Genomic DNA, 17,184 nt, shown 5'->3' with positions numbered 1-17,184 from the left:
GGAGGGGCTCCCTGGAGGCTAGGGAGCTGTCTCCTCTGCCCCATTTGTTCTTCTCTTGGTCATCTCCATCCACATCTCCTGAGGTTGATGTAAATTTCTGTCAGGACAGCAGCTGATGTCTCGTTTTGAATTTGGAATTCAGAATGGCATTGCAGGAGCTACAGTTTCTTGTAATATTTCTGTGTCTCTGGAAAGATGCAGTGGCATGGGGGACACACTGGCAGTATGGCAGAGGACTGCTAGAGGAGTCTCAGCACAGGCAGTGGCAGGAGGCTAGAGGAGTAGCCTTGGCGTGCAGGGGAAATAAGCACAGGGTTCCAGAGTGTCTGTGTGGCTGCTCGTCCTGTGCCATGAGCGCCCTTGGTAAGGAAACAAGGGCAGGTATTCCAGGAGTAGCAGTGGAGGCCAGACCGGGTGTTGTGTATTAGCGATGGCTGAGCTCTGAAGCCCCCAGGACCTCACTGGGGTTCCCTTTAGGTCCCTCTACCCAGAGACTCAGCAGGGAATCAGACTGCGCTCCTAGCCCAGGAGCTTTGCAGTGAAAAGTTTATTAGAAGGGTGCTTAATAAGAATCGGGGACACGGCTCTTTAACATCGGGGTACAACGCAGTAAGATACAAAAGTTAGAAAAATCTAAAACACTATAAATACATGCTTTTTACAAAGATTCTAAAGGCCTGGCTGGCTGAGGGGTAACCTCAGTCTCCAAGCATCCCCAAACAAGAGTTCACAGCAGCCCACTTCCCCTGGCAGCAGCAAAGGCTTCTGGGATAAAGATGGCTCCAATTTTCATGTGAAGTTCCACGGCTAGAGGGAGAAGCCTTGGTGCGGAGGACAAGCTATGGCAGGGCTGGGCTTGACAGGGCAGCATGATGGTGCGTGTTTCTATTTGCTGGCCCAGTCTGCTCTGATTCTTGTAGGTCCCGAGCACCCGCAGCCTCCACCAGTGTCCAGGACTGGCTGCACCTCAGCTCTGCCGAGTCACTGTCCTGGGGGAGAGACCGTTACAGCTGTCTTTAAGCAATTAGTTATCCACCTGAATGGTTTTAAGGAACTGTTACATAAATATGAAAAAGGCAGAATGCTGAACATCTCTTGCGTTAACACAGGCAACTTGCAGGGATGCTTCTAGGGCAATAGCCATGCAGCCACACGTTCCCCTCCTCCTGCAATGCCGCATCTTCACGGCTGCCCCCCTCCTGGTGTGTGGACTTCTACCCACTCGGGAAGTTGCTCTGCGCTGTAACTACTGTTACTTAAAGAGGCCGGTGATGGAGCGCTGAGGCCACACAAAAAAATACAAGCAGGCCTGAGCAAGTTCCTTCCAATGTGAGGGGCACTCATGCCTAGTCACAGTGAGAAGGGCAGTGCAGAGCTACAGCTGTGTCCCTTCTTGCTCAGGTGCCTTTCCAGCCTCAAGGACTCAAAAAACTCAGAAATGGCAGCTTGGGGCTAAGAACGAAATCAGATCTTTGCCTCTGCCCCAGACAACTCAGGCATAAGCGTGACTGCACACGCTACTTAAAGAAAACCTTTCTGTGGTTGGAGTAAAAACATTGAGCTCTGGAATACATCCCAGCTTTGAGAAGCAAGTGGGGAAGAGCAAGGCCACAGCACCCCGTAAGCACGGAGGCTCATTGCTACACGTTAACAAGTTAAAAAAAAAATCACCAACAATAAAAAAATACAACACACTCTCAGGACAGTGGAAACGTCTGCCAGAGCCTTGCCCTCCTTGTGCGCTTCCTAAGAGTCCCTGCTCTCCACTCTAGGCTTTTCTAAGAACACCGGGTCTTCTACAGCCAGCCTGGAAGGGGCCGGCTGCATGTCCCAGCACAGGCCTGTAATCCACATGGCTAGGGCTACCTGAACAAGCACTAAGTCGGGAAGGAGGGGCAGTGGAGGAGGAAAGAGGTTAGAGTGAGCTGCTCTGGGGTGCTGAAGACAGGCCCTCTGCCCGGTGGCAGTCGTGTGGATCAGTGTCAGCAGGGGCCAGAGGCTGGGACAGGACATGCAGTTGGATCACCTGAAGGAACGGCACTTTCCAGAGGCCACACTGGCCACTGCGAAGCTTTCCTGCCAGCTCGCAGCTATTCTTCAAAAGTAGAAATGCTGTTCCTACAGGATGAAAACCAAGAAAACTAATTTGGGAGGACACTTTGCTTTCTCGTACCCAAAGGACCCGTGTTCTCCACAATGGAGTGGCATTGCCTAGACTCTAAGCCTTTTATTTTTAGGGATGCCAAGAGTAGACCTGCCCAGAACTTCCTGGTACATCCTTCTCCAGCGACTGGCCAAGAAAGCAAAGGGGCCAAGAAAGAAACCTTTGACAAGAGGGAAGAAAGTCCCAGCTTGCAGCCTCCAGAGCAGCCATCAGCTCTGAGCTTTGCAGGTTCTCGTGGGCTTTCCAGTTACAGCAGGATGGACTCCGTGGGATGACAGCCAAGAGTTCTTCCTCAGGCACCTGGAAAATGACGGACGGGGGCCACAGGAAGCCCCTAGGAAACTGGGCAGCAAGTGGCATGAACCATGCCCGTGGCTGGTAAGACAGGACCAAGAATGCTTCAGCAGAAGCCACAGCAGAGTATCCCTGTGTCCTGACTCAGAGCACTGGTGACATGTAGGCAGTTCCCAGACTCCCTGTGTCAAGCAGCGGTCCACAGACCATTTCAAGCCTGACATAATGTTCGTATCCATGGTCTGTGCCCCCTCAGGAGCTGAGGGGTTCCGAATTGTCTCTAAGTTCAGTTACCACAGCCCAGTGGTGGCGGCTTGCACAGGCATCTGTGTCTGAAGGAGGCTTGGGGACAGCATGCCCGGCTGGAAACATCCTGCCCAGAGCTTCAGAGGCCATGGGATCCCGCAGAAGAGGCACCAGGCCGTGCCCTGCCGTCTCCGGAGCATCCGAGGATACGCCACATTGCAGGGTGCGCTCTCTTCCCTTCAGGAACAGGACGAGACGTCCACAGGAAATCCATGTACAGCGTGGGACAGTCATTTCACAACAGAGACAGCAGCCAAGAAGAAAGTACCAGTTTCAGGTGGGGATCCTGTGTGCCATGTTCTGACACAGCCGGGAAAGAGATTTTTTTTTCCAGTTGAAATAATTTATACCGGTTTTCTGTGTGACGGCCCCTGGGAACAGTGCTCGTCTCACATCATCACGGCAGCACTTTTCAGCCGCAGTCCTCTACCAAAGCTCGGTGACCTTCCGTCCCAGGGTGAGGATGACAGAGCGCTGCACCAGGCCTGCAATTTTCCAGGGTGTAAAAATTTTAATAGCCCTTTTCATTTGCCCATGTCGGCCTGGGGTTTCTCACCTTCTGGTGGATTGTCTCTAAAAAGCTCAGCTTCCAAACCTCAGGGCAAGAAGCGGTGGCTGGGTCCACTCTGGTTTTCCAGCCAATGTACGTACCCAAAATTGTTTTTCTAAAACAAGACATTCCAAAGAGCCTATCCTAGGAGAATTCATTACCACCACTGTCTCTGCAAACCAACACAGCATACACATCAGAATATGGTGCCAGCTCTCAGAGATGCATTCAGTGCGGTGACACGCATTGTGCGATTGGCTCCCCACCCTGCTTCCTGTGAACACTTAGATACCTGTATCTCTTTTGAGATTAATGTGATAATAGGAACTATACATCACATAGACATACATGCTGAGCTGCAGCAGGTCCTTCCAAAGGAGAAGGGACAATGAAGAAATGGTTCTCAACAGCTTTCCCCACCAGCACATTCCCAGAGTGCATTCTGGGGGCAGGGGAGAGTGCCAGCACAGGCCTTCCAGTTCTCCAGGCACACCCTCTGGGAGAGTGGTGGGAAGTTCTCATCCAGGGGTGAGCCCTGTGCTCCAGCCCCGGGGACAGGCACTTTCCTTTTGGACTTCAACATCCCAGATCTCTGTCATTAAACAAGGAGTCGGGTGGCAACACACCACCTGTTAACTCAAGCCACCAGACCAGAAGTCATCACTTGGCCTTCCGACCGGGGCACATGTATGCAGCAGACACAGCTGTTCATAAAATCTATCCCTGGGATTTTTCTCCTGTGGTTTCAGAAAACAGGTCGGTTGCCTTAGTTGAGAGAATTTGTGTCCTTTGACAAGAACAGGTTGACGGAGTTCTCTTCCAAGGCCATATTCCCCAAGCCCGCCCCCTACCCACTCCCGTCACTCCCAGCGTCTCTAGGACACACTGGAACAGCGGATGCTGGGGGATCCCATCTGGGTGAGGACCTTGTCAAGCCACTGCAAGGGCCCGTTCAGGTGCAGCTCGATCCAGCAGGGGGTGCTGGTCACTGTTTGTCTCCTGCAAAAAGAGGGAAGAGATGGGAGGTTTAAAAATGTCCAGAAAGACAAACACACTTTCTGCTATTCTCAAGCCAGAGATCTATCCGTGCTCGATACTGCCTAGAGGTGGTACTAGTAATGTGGCCAAAGCAGGCCACACTCCTCCAACCAGGGAGGGCTTTGAGTAGGGCAGGTTCTGCTGGAAGGAGAGGGACAAGCCCCTGTGGATGACCCCCTGCCTGAATATAGGTCTCCCTGGCTCCTGGCTTGACCACTGGGTCGCTGCCTGTAGCCCCTCTCCAGATCTGGGCCAGGCCTGCAGTGGTCATGACATGTCTGTCTGACGGAGGGTGTTTTCACAAAGCACGGACGGAACCCATATGCTTCAGGTCCCAGGGTGCTGCTATAATCCCATCTACAGCTTATTTTGGAAAATCTTACCAGCAGAGCTAGCCGGGGAACAATTACTGGAAAAACCAAGGCACACCACACATTTCTTTCCCCCCAAAGCACTTGGTCTAAATTCAGACTGCTGGTGACGCAGCTCGCGGCGAGCTCCACTGAGCAAAGGCTATCTGCTGTGGCAGTGTGGGGGTGCCAGCTGGAGGTGAGGCCTGGGCTGCAGGCCCGCTCCCAGCTGCTTTAGGAACCAGCCTGAAACCTTACTCTGCTTGGCCCACAGTGCAGGAGGGCATGGCTGTTCTGGGAAGGGCCGCACCGGCTGCTAGGCTGCTGTGCCACGCCGCCAGGCGGCAGTGACGCAGTAAGCTGTGGAGGACGGGGTGTGCTGGCAGGGTGTCCTGACCGGTGATACAGTGCCCTAGAGAGGTGCTTCTGCCAACACTCGTAGATGGAGGGCCCTGGGACTGTTGAGGGCTCTTGTGCCAGAGGCCCTGGTTGTCATGAGCTTTCCCTGAATTGTCAGGGAAGTTCACCCTGAACCCAAGGTGTCTCCCTGAAGGCAAGTGGGCCTCCCAGTTCTTCTCCTTTGGGGTTTTTGCAGTAAAGAATTAATCTCCTAACCTTTCACTCTCGGTTCCCTAAGTGGTGTAAATCCTGGGCTAAAAGGTTGGCTCAGGCATTCCTCCAGCCAGACCTTTGGGCTGGGTCATCATAACAGGGCTGGGAGTTTCTGTAGTCTGACCATTTGGGTTGGTTGCTTGGTTGGTTGCCCTCCTGGATTTCAGATTAAAGGGCCCAAAGTGCTTTGCTCACTGTCACCACAGGGCACCCACAAAGGAACAGCAGCTCTGAGCTCGGAGAAGCTGGATTTTATAGAGCTTCATCCTGTGCTGAGAATCTGACTTTCCATAAGTCATGCTCATCGGGATTTCATTACGAATGGTGGCCCAGAGCCAATATTGAAATGGGTTTGGCTGGGGTGCAGAATGACTGCAAAACAAAATTGATTCCAAACATCTGGAAAAATGAAGAGAAGGGGCGAGGAGCTCGCAAGGCTCTGGCTGCAACTGGTGTGTGGGTACCTCTGTGTCTGTGTGCTCTGAAAGGAGGCGTGAAGCGGGACATGCAGCCCCGCCCCCACAGCACTCCTGTCCAGCATGGGAAAAGGAGACTCCATCCCCATTAAACCCAGTCTAGACAGTCTGAGGCCTCAACACAGTGGGCCAGGTAGACCTTGCTATTACTGGTGCCATGTTTAAAGTGTGAACTGGAATTCTTGAAAAACAAAAACATAAATTAGCTGTTCTCCATCCACACTCAGATCACCTTCTTCCTTGTTGCGTTTAATAGTGATGGAGCCATTGGTAGTGTCAGTGAGACAGTCCTCCTGAGAGTCTGTCCCCAGAGAGGCCAGGTCTGAACCTGTCCTTCCCACTTGGCTTCATGTATGCTCCTTGCTCTTCCTGGGCTTTAGCTCCCACAGCTCCGCAGGATAATGCCAGCCTCCCCACACTGGGCCTGGAAATGCTGCCGATGCTTGAGAAGTGCTGAGCACTAGCTTCAGGCTGTGCTGCTCGCAGGGATGCCATCCCTGATCTCCGAGGACTCCATCCCTGATCTCCGAGGACTCAGAGGACTCGGCTGATTGCCTGGAGTTGGCCCCTCCCACTCCCGGCTGGAGGCAACTTAGCCACTGACCTGTACTCCGCTCCCCAGCCTTTGACAAAGCTCATTCTGATGGTGCACATCCGAGTCAGCTGGTAGACTGCCTCAAAGCCTTGGTTGACGGACTGAGCCAGGAGGGCGGCAAATTCCTGGTTGTTGAAGATCTTCAAGTTGCAGCCTGCCAACCACAGACAGTAAGATGAAACAATCCTGGGACCACCCAAATGGCTTGATTCGAAAGCCTCAAGTGGCACACTGGCTTCACTCAGTGGCTACCTGCTCTGTGCTCATCACCATGCAAGGATGGGCCTTCTCCATTTCTATACTTGATCTGTGCTACCAGGGAGATGTCTGTGTAAGGGACACTGAGGGCTGGCCTGTAGGTGCCACCTTCTCCAGCCTCGGGGATGCCAGATGCCAAGGAGGAAGCCTGGAAGTGGCCTTTGATGGCACAGACAGTGTGCCATCAAAGCATCTGGAGAGGCTGAGGCAGGGCTCTAGACCTGAGCCTGGCGCTTTGGTAGCCACCTGGGCACAAGTGCTCCCGCATTGGTACAGGAACACAGCATGTGGCAGTGAAGTGGGTATGGGGCCTATGGCACAGGGATGCTCTCCAGAGGGTCAGAAGCACCTTCCACCTGGTTCCTCTGATGGCCCTGTCTCATGATGATTTCTGGGTACAGGCTTCGGCCAAGGTGACACTGGCAGCAAAGTGAACCTAATTCTCTATACTACAAGCTAGAGACAGGCACAAATAACACTAAAAATAAACCTGTTTGAGGTCCTTAACTGTCCAAGTGCCAGAAATGCATGACCCAGGAAACAAAGGCCAGAGTCCATATCCAGTAGCCGGCAGACCAGCAGAGACCCTATCTGCTGTGTGACTCTGCTTCTCCTGACCCTGTCTGTGTATCCTTTAAGGGGGGGAGGGGTGTAAGTCATCAGGGCCCTGAGCTGACAGGACACTACTGGAGCCAGCTCAGCCTTCAGGAACAGAGCAGGGAAGGCAGCAGGCTGGGAATACCGCCCAGCTTTCACCTCACCCCTGCGTGCTAGGGGAGGGGGGCCTGGTAAGAACAGAGCCCAGCCCATACCCGCTTCCTGGGCTACAGCCCCAGCTGAGCCAGCAGAGCGAACAGCCCGTGCTCGTCAGCCAGCCAGTCCTCCGTGGCCTGTGGCTCCTTCCCCAGCTCTGGGTCTTTGTGTCATACTGCAAACTTCTCTCCCCAGCCTTTCCTAGAGCCAGAGGGGGTCGCTAGAAAAGAGGCGTGAGCTCAGAGGCGTGGATGTGCTCTGTAAATGAAACCACAAAGGCTGCCAGAGCAGAGCTCTGTCCCAGCCGGAATCTTCTCCTTTCCCCTGCCCACAGCCTACTACTGCACTGTCATCTGCTAAGCAGTGGGCAGGGGAAGAAGAGCCACACATGTCCTGGGCAATGGCCGGACACAGGCCACGTGGCATTTGAGGAGTGCTTGGGCTTTCTGCCTTGGTGGCGTCCAGCCTGGCAGTTCTTGAAGTCTGGGAGACATCTCAGAAAAACCTCAACTCCCTAGAATAAACCCAAAACTTTCTCGAATTCATCCAAGGCCTGGGCCCAGGAGGCCATTTAAACACCTCCCAGTGTCCTCTGCATTTCTTCTTCGCCCTTGTTACACTGTCCTTTCTGGCCAAATGACCTCACAAATGTCACCATCACCTGGTACCTAATGCCTCCTCGAGAAGGCCTTCCTCATCACCCACAAGTGGATGCCCTTCTCCCTGTCCGCGCCGCCTGCCTGGGACTTGGGATGTGTCACACTCATCTGTCTTCATCTTAAAGCTGCAGATACGGGGCACTTTTGTCCACCTCTCCCGCCTGCTCCAGTTCCTGGCGTAGCCCCGGAACACTCCCTAAGTTCAGAGAGCACCACAGCCCCGTGAGTGATGGAGGAAGCCCTGGGGTGGAGGTCTGTGTTACCTCTGTTCTCTAGAGGTCAGGGCTACACAGAGTGCAGCGAGGACAGTACAAACACCAGTGAGGAGGAAAGGCAAGAAAGACTTCCGGGCATGCCTCAGGGGCCGTGGAGCAGGCAGCACCCTAAGGGCTGACTTACCTGGGGGGATCTTGCAGACAGTGGCAGGGTGCCAGCCATAGCGCTGGTTGCAGTTGGGAGACTGGACAAAAATAGCACTGTCACTGAGGCACTCCGCAAAGACCTCCCCTCCGATGTAGTAGAGCCGCACGCCTCTCCCTGGGGAGGTCAGAAGACACTGGGTAGAGAGACCCACCCACAGGGCAGCCTGGCCAGCTGGGGAGGGGCATCGAGTGGCTGCTCCAAACAAGGAGCCCAGAGCGCAGCCTGAAGCAGAGCGGGAGAATGACGGCGGCTCTGGGTTCCTCAAGCAGCTGAAATAGGTGGTACAGGAAAGAGAGCCTGTACCTAGTCCCAGTAACGGCTTCGGCCATTACACAGCCACAGCCCTGAGCCCCTGTCTAGAGGACAGCAATATTAACTCACTTTAGCACCTCCTGCGACAGTGACTGGAGGGTCAGCTGCTGCCACCCACTGGTCTAGCTTGCCCTCCCCACCTCCCCACAAGGCACAGAGGTGCCTTGGTGAAGCCAGGGTGCTAGTGAGGCGTCAGCCCTCCCTGGCCCTTGCCAAAGGGCCCTCTCTTCACATAGTTTCTAGTGCATTGTATCTCTTTCCCTCCACCACCTAAATGCATTCCAGATGGACAGAAATTCATTTTCAATTGCCTCAGCACTCCAGTGGTTACATAAGCATTGATCTCTACCCAGTGGGGACGTCGCCTCGTGCTTAGGAGAGGCCCAGAGTGCAAGAAAATAGTCCGACTGAAGGACCAAAGTCCTGTCGGTAGAGCCCAGGTGAGTGTCTGCCCACTGTCTCTAGACCCTGCTGCTTCACACTCCCACTCCTCTATCGGTCCTGCAGTCCTTGCTGCTGGGGTCTCGGTGGCCCGGGGGCAGCGCTGCCTGTGGGGGCCCATTACCGATGTGCCTTCTTGTGAGCTCCACCGCTGCGTTCCGATTGACATTGGACAGCAGGCCCAAGCAGAAGCGCTCCGAGTTGGAGGGATCAGTGAAGCCGTCCACTGTCATGGAAGGCTGTGACGCGTGGAACGTCTCCCCAACACGCTGGTTCAGCTCGTAGTAGGAGATGGAGCACCAGAAGGCCGGCTCACAGTACGTGACTGGCTGGAGGTCTGCAGAGACACGGGTGCACCAGGTCAGGGGGACAAACCCTTCAGCGTGCCAGGGGGCGAGCTGCTGGGAGTCTGGAGGAGGCCCTGACAGCCTCTGAGAGAACAGACACTGGGTTCGTTTCTTTTGGACCCAGAAGCAGCTTTCAGAGACAGGCTAGCCCAAACATGAAACAGGTCAGGCCCAGCCAGTACTAAGGGGAGCTCCAAGTAGGCTTCAGCTCTGGTACAGGCCATACCATCTACAAAATCACCTCCTAGCCTCTCTCCCAAGATCCTCGAAGAAGCCCATGTCAGTCTCTGCTGCCCAAAGGACTTCTATTTTGGTGCCACTTGGCCTGGGGAACAGCAGTTTGCTCTCTCGTCTGTAACGACCTGGCCACAGCGGCGTCTCCAGTCCAGCAGTGCCTCATGTGTGAGCACACAGACCAGGAATCAAGAACAGGGGCGGCCACGGATCTCAGAACGGAAACCATGGCCCATCTTTACAGATCTGCCAGCTGTCAGAACGATGTGACACAAAGCACCTCTTGAGGTTCTTGTGGTTTTCCAGGAGCTCTGCAGGGCAGACCAACCGACCACGTGAGGGCCGACTCTCTCCTAGGACAGCGGAGGAGTGCTTAAAAAGGAGTTCTCTCACATGGCCTAGCCTTCCACTTCCACGTCCTGTGTCCCAACCTGCCTACCCCTAGAGCATCCCCTCAGCAGGCTGGGTCCTGGCAGCCCCTCCCAGGGCCCCTGCAGGACTGCATAGCCCACTGCCACCTCCAAAGGCTCGTCTACTGGCCTTAGGGAGGTGCTGTAAGCCCACTCTGCTTAAGTGATCCACCCCTGCTCACCACAGTCATCTGCCTGAGCCCTTCCTCTTCCTCTGGAGTTCCGTCAAGTATTTGTGCAGCCACCTGGTGATTTTGCATGCCTTTGTGCAAGCTGGTGTCCATCCGTTAAGTGTCCAGCTTGACTGTGAGGTCCCAGAGTCCTCTCTCCTCCCTGGCATGAGAAGGGTCTGGGGTGGCTCAGCACTGGCCTGAGAATCCTGGCTCCTTCCTTCCCGCCAGGCAATTTCTTAAAGTGGGGAGCTGCTGGAACCCATGCTCACTATCCCTTGAGTGGCTGAGCCAAAGAGAGCAGCAGATTCTGTGTTGCCCACAGGGGAGAGCTTGGGAGGGGGACGTAGCCCCTGTCCTGACACAGTATATACACTGCCAGAGCCAACTCCAGGATCAGCACACCCGAAGCTAGGCAGATGACTGCTGGAGAGAAAGAGGGTCCAGATATCATAGGTCAAATGCATCCTCAGCCTCTACACACTTGATACTAAAGCATTTATCTGCTTTGCCTGGCCATAAAAAAACCCTTCCTAGATCCTGCCAGATGTGCTCCAAGGGCGGGAAGCACTCCCCACGGAAACCACTGCCTTTTAGGTTGAACCAGTCACAGAACAATCCATTCATGCTCCCTCTAAATCTCCATGTGACCCATCCTCTATGCCACTGGAGCTAGTGGTGGATTCCCTGAGCTAACTCAAGTAAGATGCGGGCATGCAGCAAACAGCATGCGGGACCAACAAGGCTGTTGTTACAACCTTGACTATGGACCTGAGAACACCCTGGCCCTGTCTTCACTCTCCGACGCAGAAGGGCAATGCTTCTTTTCCTCCTTCCTTTCATGGTTGAGCAAGAGGCCAGGAGGACAGAGGCAGAGGATCAAAGCTACTGTGCAGAGAAGGGGAGCGATGGGGCAGCAGCAGCAGCTGTGGCCTGTGCCCCTGGATCCTGAGGCTGGGCTGAGCCACAGCAGCCGTGTCTGCCCTTGCTTTGCTCCGCTTCCACATTCCAGTGAGATAAGCTAGATTCTAAACAATGCACCACTAGAATGTGAACTATGTTGCTTTGGACACTTTGTTTGAAGAAGGGAAAAAAAAAAAAAAAAGGCAAGCCCAGGGTTAGCCAAGCGGTCAGGTGGCCTGTCTGTCAGCCCCTCTAGCTGGTGCTGCCCAGGGGCAGGCTCTCCCGACCTGCACCGCTCTGTTCCCTCATCTATGTCAAGACTGGTTCTAGAAGACAGCTAACGCTGGCCTTCTTGGTCACTGCGCTTTCTGGCACGTGTCAACCTAAAGAGGCAGCTTTGGCTGATCCAGGTCAGCCCTGGCTTCCTCAGTAATGTGTATGGCAAACTCCTCACCCCCAAATTTCAAAGTCCTGCCTAGAATTTTGTGGGCCTAGTCCAGGTACAAGAGAGTTGGTGTTAAGGTCCCCAGGAACACTGACACCCACAATCCAAACAAAGGTAGCAGGCCACCCGTGTCTGTCACCCCTGGAGGAACAGTGTTCTGGGGAAAGGTGAGCTTCAGGTAGAAGGACCCCCAAGCAGATCCGCACTCCTCCAAACACCGCTGTGCCCCCGGCACCCTGAGCAGCACAGCAGGGAGATTGGGCTCAGATGGACACAGCGTCAGGTCTCACGGCAGCTGACAGCAACAGGACACACTCTGAAGGCTGCCACTTCAGAGGTGCCTGTCTGCTCTGGCTCAGAAGCAGGGATGACTGGAGTAGCCATCCCTTGCCATGGCTTTCAATGCCCTGCAAATGGCTGTGACTTTAAATTCCATCCCTCCCTCCCCACTATCAGCCCTAGCGGCTTCCTCCAGGCACTTCAGCTACAGCAGGTGCAAAGAAAAAGGATAGTTAATATTCCTTCCTGCAGTGGCAGCTCTAAACACACCCCAGCACACACAATTCTCTTCCAGCACAAGTCAGGACTCTGAAGAGAGAATCGAGCTGGTCTAAGCATGTGATGGCAGCTACTGACAACACTCAGCCTGACTCTGAGCTTCCTAGAAGATCAAACAGAAGGGAACACAGTTGTTAAGGTTTGGACAGTCCACAGGCATACATCTGACTTCTTGGCCGCCAGCTGGTGGTACTGATTAAGGAGGTTATGAAACTTTTGTGATATAGGGCCAGGCTGGCAGGGATGGACGGCCCTGAAAGCAGGCATCGAGGGTTATAGCCTTCCCTGAGTTCTGGTCCCATTCTCTGCTTTCTGATCTACCAAGGTTTGAACAAACTGTGCTTCGAGATCCAGCCAACATGGGCTTAGCTGCTCCAGTCACCAATCCCCCCACCCCCCAACCCCCACCCCAGTGAGCACACTCCAGGGTCCAGAGTTGCCCAACAAACGCAGATGTAGTTTGCACAGGCCCTGAAGACCTGCTGCTCAAAAGCTCCTCTGGCAGCAAGACTGTGGGTGATTAGCGGATGCCCCCAGGAGCACGGGTTCCTCGGCCTGACCCAGGCTTCGCCACCTGGGGCGTTAGAGGAGACCTTGGCTCCACAGCCCAGCTCCCACCAGCCTGCAGTGCCTGCTAATCTCTTCCTAGAGCAGAAGCGCCTGAGCACCAGCCATCGGAGCCCCACCTTCAACAGCATGGTGTCAGCCAGGCTTCTCGACTGGCAACGGGGCACTCAGTTCTCCACTGGCCTCTGGCCAGCCTAACGCATTGGCTGGCTTCAGTTCCGAGTCCCATTCCAAGCTGGCACAGACTCTCTGTTTTGTTTAAGGAAAAGAAAACAGAATAAAACCCAGAAGGCGACACTCGGATTAAGGGGTGCCTATTAAAAACATGTGCAAAAGATTCCAGTCGGCAGAAGTGGGGGGGGGGCCTCATCAACTTTCTCCTGAACTGAAGCAGGCGATGGGCAAAGGTCTGCACAGTGGGTACCATAGGACCTGAGGTCAAAGCAGAGATGGCCTGGCTAGTCTGGGTCCTCCATGGAGGACAGCTCTGCCCCAGCCCTAAAAGATTCCACCCTCCAATGCCATATCCCTCTGGCTGTCTCTCCTTTAATTGTTCCCTTTCACCGGAGTGTCCCCATTTGTATGACCCTGACCTGCAGGTGACATGAGACATTCCCTTCACACAAAGTAACTTCATGGCCAGCCACCTGGACACCTTCTCCTGGCCTCAGCCTCTGAGGGTTAAGGCACACAGAGGAAGGAGGGCAAGCGCCTCTACACCAAGAAAACAGCATGGGCTGAGGATCAGACCTATGTGCAGCTGACAGACTGCCATGTTACCCACCTGTATGAGGGTGTGTGTGTGTGTGTGAGAGGGGTGTGTGAGGGTGTGTGTGTGTGTGTGAGGGTGTGTGTGTGGGGGGGTGTGTGTGAGGGTGTGTGTGTGTGTGTGTGTATGTGAGATGTGTGTGTCAGCTGGCCTCTGAGCTCCCCGGCAATCTCCAGACTCTGACAGCCATCTTGTTGTAGGAACTCTGGGGTTACAGACACAGGCTACAACATCCAGCATTACGTGGGGTTTTCGGATCTCGGGTCTTCGTGCAGGCACAGCTGTACCCAGTGAGCCACTCTCCTAAGCCCCGCCTGTGTTTTCACAAGCCCACCAAAGGCTACAACTGCAGGAGGCCTTTTAAAAGGACCTGTCTGCCAGGCGGTGGTGGCGCATGCCTCTAATCCCAGCATTTGGGAGGCAGAGGCAGATGGATCTCTGAGTTCGAGGCCAGCCTGGGCTACAGAATGAGTTCCCAGAAAGGCAGGGCTACACAGAGAAACCCTGTCTTGAAAAAACAAGGTACCTATCTGACAGCATGGACTCCGCTGGCTTCTCTCCATCCCAGGGGTCTTTCACTCCGGCCACCCAGCCCTGTCCTATCCCAGCAGCAGAAGGCTCACCCTGCCATAGGCACTCCCGGAAGCCATTACCTCAATAGGCTCTGGCTCTCTGCTGCCCCAGGGCTCTAACAAGGACCTCGGTTTCCTCATCCCAGCCACACCCTACATGTGTCACCGTGAAGCAGGGAACAACTTACTCACCAGAGGGATCCAGCTGTCACCTTTCCCTAACCTGCCGCTTCCTTCCCCTGTTTTCTTCAATCTTCCTGACTTAGACACTGAGGAAATTCCAGGTGACCCACCCAGCATGAGGTGTCTGTCAGAAACAGCCCAGCTCATAGCCCCTGCTCTGAAAAACAGAGGTGCCAGGGGCTCCCCAGGGCCCTCCTCTACACCATGTCAGCTGGGGCTCAGTCATGCCTTTGGGCCTCATCACTCAGGTCACTGCCATGCTGCTTTATAGAAGCGGCTTTATTGTGCCAGGAAGCTCGTCCTTCCCAGACCTGAGCAGGGGCCCGGGGTGGGGAAGAAACGAAAGAAGTACCTGGATGTTGTACGCTTTCTTGTTGCTCGGTAACAAGATCATAACAAGCTCTTTAGAAGGCATACCTGTCATCTTGCACTTGTATCAACTTGGCAAGCTAGAGTCACCTAAGAGCAGGGGACCTCATGAGAAAAACGCCTCCCTAAGATTAGGCTCTGGACAACCCTAATTAGGGATTGATGGTGGAAGGCCCTGCCCATGGTGGGTGGTGCCATTCCTGGGCTCTATAAGAAGGCAGGCTGAGAAAGCCAGTAAGCAGCACCCTTCTGTGGCCTCTACATCAGCTCCTGCCTCCAGGCTCCTGCCTTGCTTGAGTTCCTGTCCTGACTTCCCTCAATGATGGATGGACCAGTTTGTGTCTCTGGCTTGCTCCCGGAACCACAGGTCCTTCTCTCCCAAATCCACCCATGCCCATGATGTCAGCCAAGCCTTCAGTGGTGTTTCTTGAGTGGTCCTGCTGGAATTGTCAGTGGCTGAGAGAAGTGCCCAGCAGCCACCTGTTTGTGGGAAGGAAACTAGATGGGGAGGTCTCCTTCCCCCTTCTTGGGGGTTTAGCTATGCTACCCACCCTAGGGCTTTGCTGGGTGGGTGAGGTGTCACACAGCTGCTGTATGCTCTGTAACAAAGCTTTCCCCTCAGACCAATGGCAAACATGAAGCAACGGTTGCAATTTTGTGCCTCGGGTCCTGGCCTCCCTAACTTCCCAGGGAGGTTTCAAGGCATAACAACCTCTTCCAATTTTCTCTAGGCCCACCACACCTCATGAGGGCAGGCTTCCTCATGGTCCATCCCATTCCTGTGTGCACAGGCCCACAAGCCTCTTCTTTAAATGGTCTTTCCTGTTTCTATAGTGCATTCACCTTAGCTTCCCTTGGGGTGGCCACCTGGGTTTCCTTCTGGTTTTCCTCATCAAATTTATAGTCTATACGGTAGCCAGGTTACCTCTGTGAAGCTGCCGTCAGGGTCTCACCTCAGCCCCTCCAGTATACCGGCAACCTCACGCTGTGGGCAGCTGGGGTAAGGTGGCATTCAGGACGCAAGTCTCACCTTGAGTCCTGCCCCTGCCCTCCTGCCAGCTGACGACCACACTGATGACTTCCCGGGAGCTCACCTGCTCTTCATCTGCAGTGTCCCCCCTCTCATTCTACCTGCTGTCCATCGGGCCTTCACCATCCCACTCTCGTGTTTGCTGAGTCTGCCCCACCCGTTGCACACGGTTTCCTCTTGGGCATACACGGTCCCCTCTCTGTGCCTGCTCCCTCAGCACCCCAGGCAAACACAGATGTGAGCAGACTACAAAGGTCTGAGTCCTTTCCCCAGCAGGCTGTATACATGGTATGGATTGAGAAATCAGACTTCAAAGCCAGTGTCTCCATCTGCAGCTGTACTAGAGTACGGGTCTCCTACCTGTTTCATTGAATTACCTTTGACACGAAAAGTTATCACACTTTCTGCCCATGGTTGTGAAGCAGCCATTGGAGCGCCCTGACGAGGTCCCAGGAAGCCCTCACCCTGTCACTGTCCTGCTCTTTGCTCATCCCTTCCCAGTCCTTCAGCCCAGGTCTAAGATCTGAATGCACTGAGGGATCCTCAGCCAGAGGTTTCAGCCCAAAGCTGCCGCCGCCTTCAAACTGGCCTGTGGTGATGGCTTCGAAGGTGAGTAGCTGCCACGGTGGCGCCTGCCTGCTCACAAAAGGGTGAAACGGCTCCAAAATGAAATCTAAAGCAACCCCAAAGCTGGAAGCTCAGACTGGAACTCACAATTGGCCTTTAAAGGCTTCTAGTCTGAGTTTGTTTTCAATAACTCAGTCCCTCCGCTATCGGGGATGTGACCTTCCCTCAGCCAGCTCCTTGCTACAAAGATTCAAACTGTATCTCACAGTCTTGTTTTGCTCTTCCCACACGTCTTCATGTATTTCAAAGGCTCTTCACCCACCTCCCAATATTCCAAATGATGGATTTTATCTGGTAATATCTGCCAAGGTCTTTGAAACAAATGGGTTCCACAGCCTGCCCTATGTGTCCACTCCAGAGTGGTTCAACTGCCTTTCCTGAGTCAAAGCAAGTGCCAGCCCTAACTGTCCCCCACCCATGCACCCATGGTGTAGTTTAATTTTTTTCAAACTACAAACCAGGGTATCAAAAGCTACCTTTGATAAACATGGGCAATTCATCTGTTTTGAGCCCTTCTGACATTTCTAGCCCCAAGGACTCCTGCAAAGCCTCCCTCTCCCACGCTGAGGGAAGCTGGCAGGCCAGCAGGGTGACCCTCAGAACAGTGACCTGCAGTCCAACAGCTGAACACTGTTGTGGGAACAATGGGTCAGCTGACAGAAACATCGCGAGATAACAGTGATAATCAAGACATCCACATGGAGAAACACATTTTCAGAGTAACAGATGCAGAGAATGGGAAGGGCAGATGGGCCCTGGTCTCAGTGGC

The 17,184-nt window shown here is 54.1% G+C and overlaps 1 protein-coding gene across 1 annotated transcript in view; it reads right to left on the bottom strand.

The window, feature by feature from the left end:
* Positions 1-506: 506 nt before the first annotated feature.
* Smad3 (SMAD family member 3) overlaps positions 507-17,184 on the bottom strand; it is a 106,402-nt gene continuing 89,724 nt past the window's right edge. The window contains exons 6-9 of the mRNA XM_021652529.2: positions 9,356-9,568; positions 8,455-8,592; positions 6,395-6,539; positions 507-4,313 (exon numbers count right to left, since the gene is read on the bottom strand). Coding sequence (XP_021508204.1) covers positions 4,190-4,313; positions 6,395-6,539; positions 8,455-8,592; positions 9,356-9,568 — 620 coding nt within the window. The 3' untranslated portion in view covers positions 507-4,189. The remainder of the gene's footprint in view (positions 4,314-6,394; positions 6,540-8,454; positions 8,593-9,355; positions 9,569-17,184) is intronic.

Source organism: Meriones unguiculatus, chromosome 6, assembly GCF_030254825.1.
Source record: "Meriones unguiculatus strain TT.TT164.6M chromosome 6, Bangor_MerUng_6.1, whole genome shotgun sequence".
NCBI lineage: Eukaryota > Metazoa > Chordata > Mammalia > Rodentia > Muridae > Meriones > Meriones unguiculatus.
The sequence above is the reverse complement of the archived record's forward strand: the minus strand, read 5'-3'. Positions and strand labels throughout refer to the sequence as shown.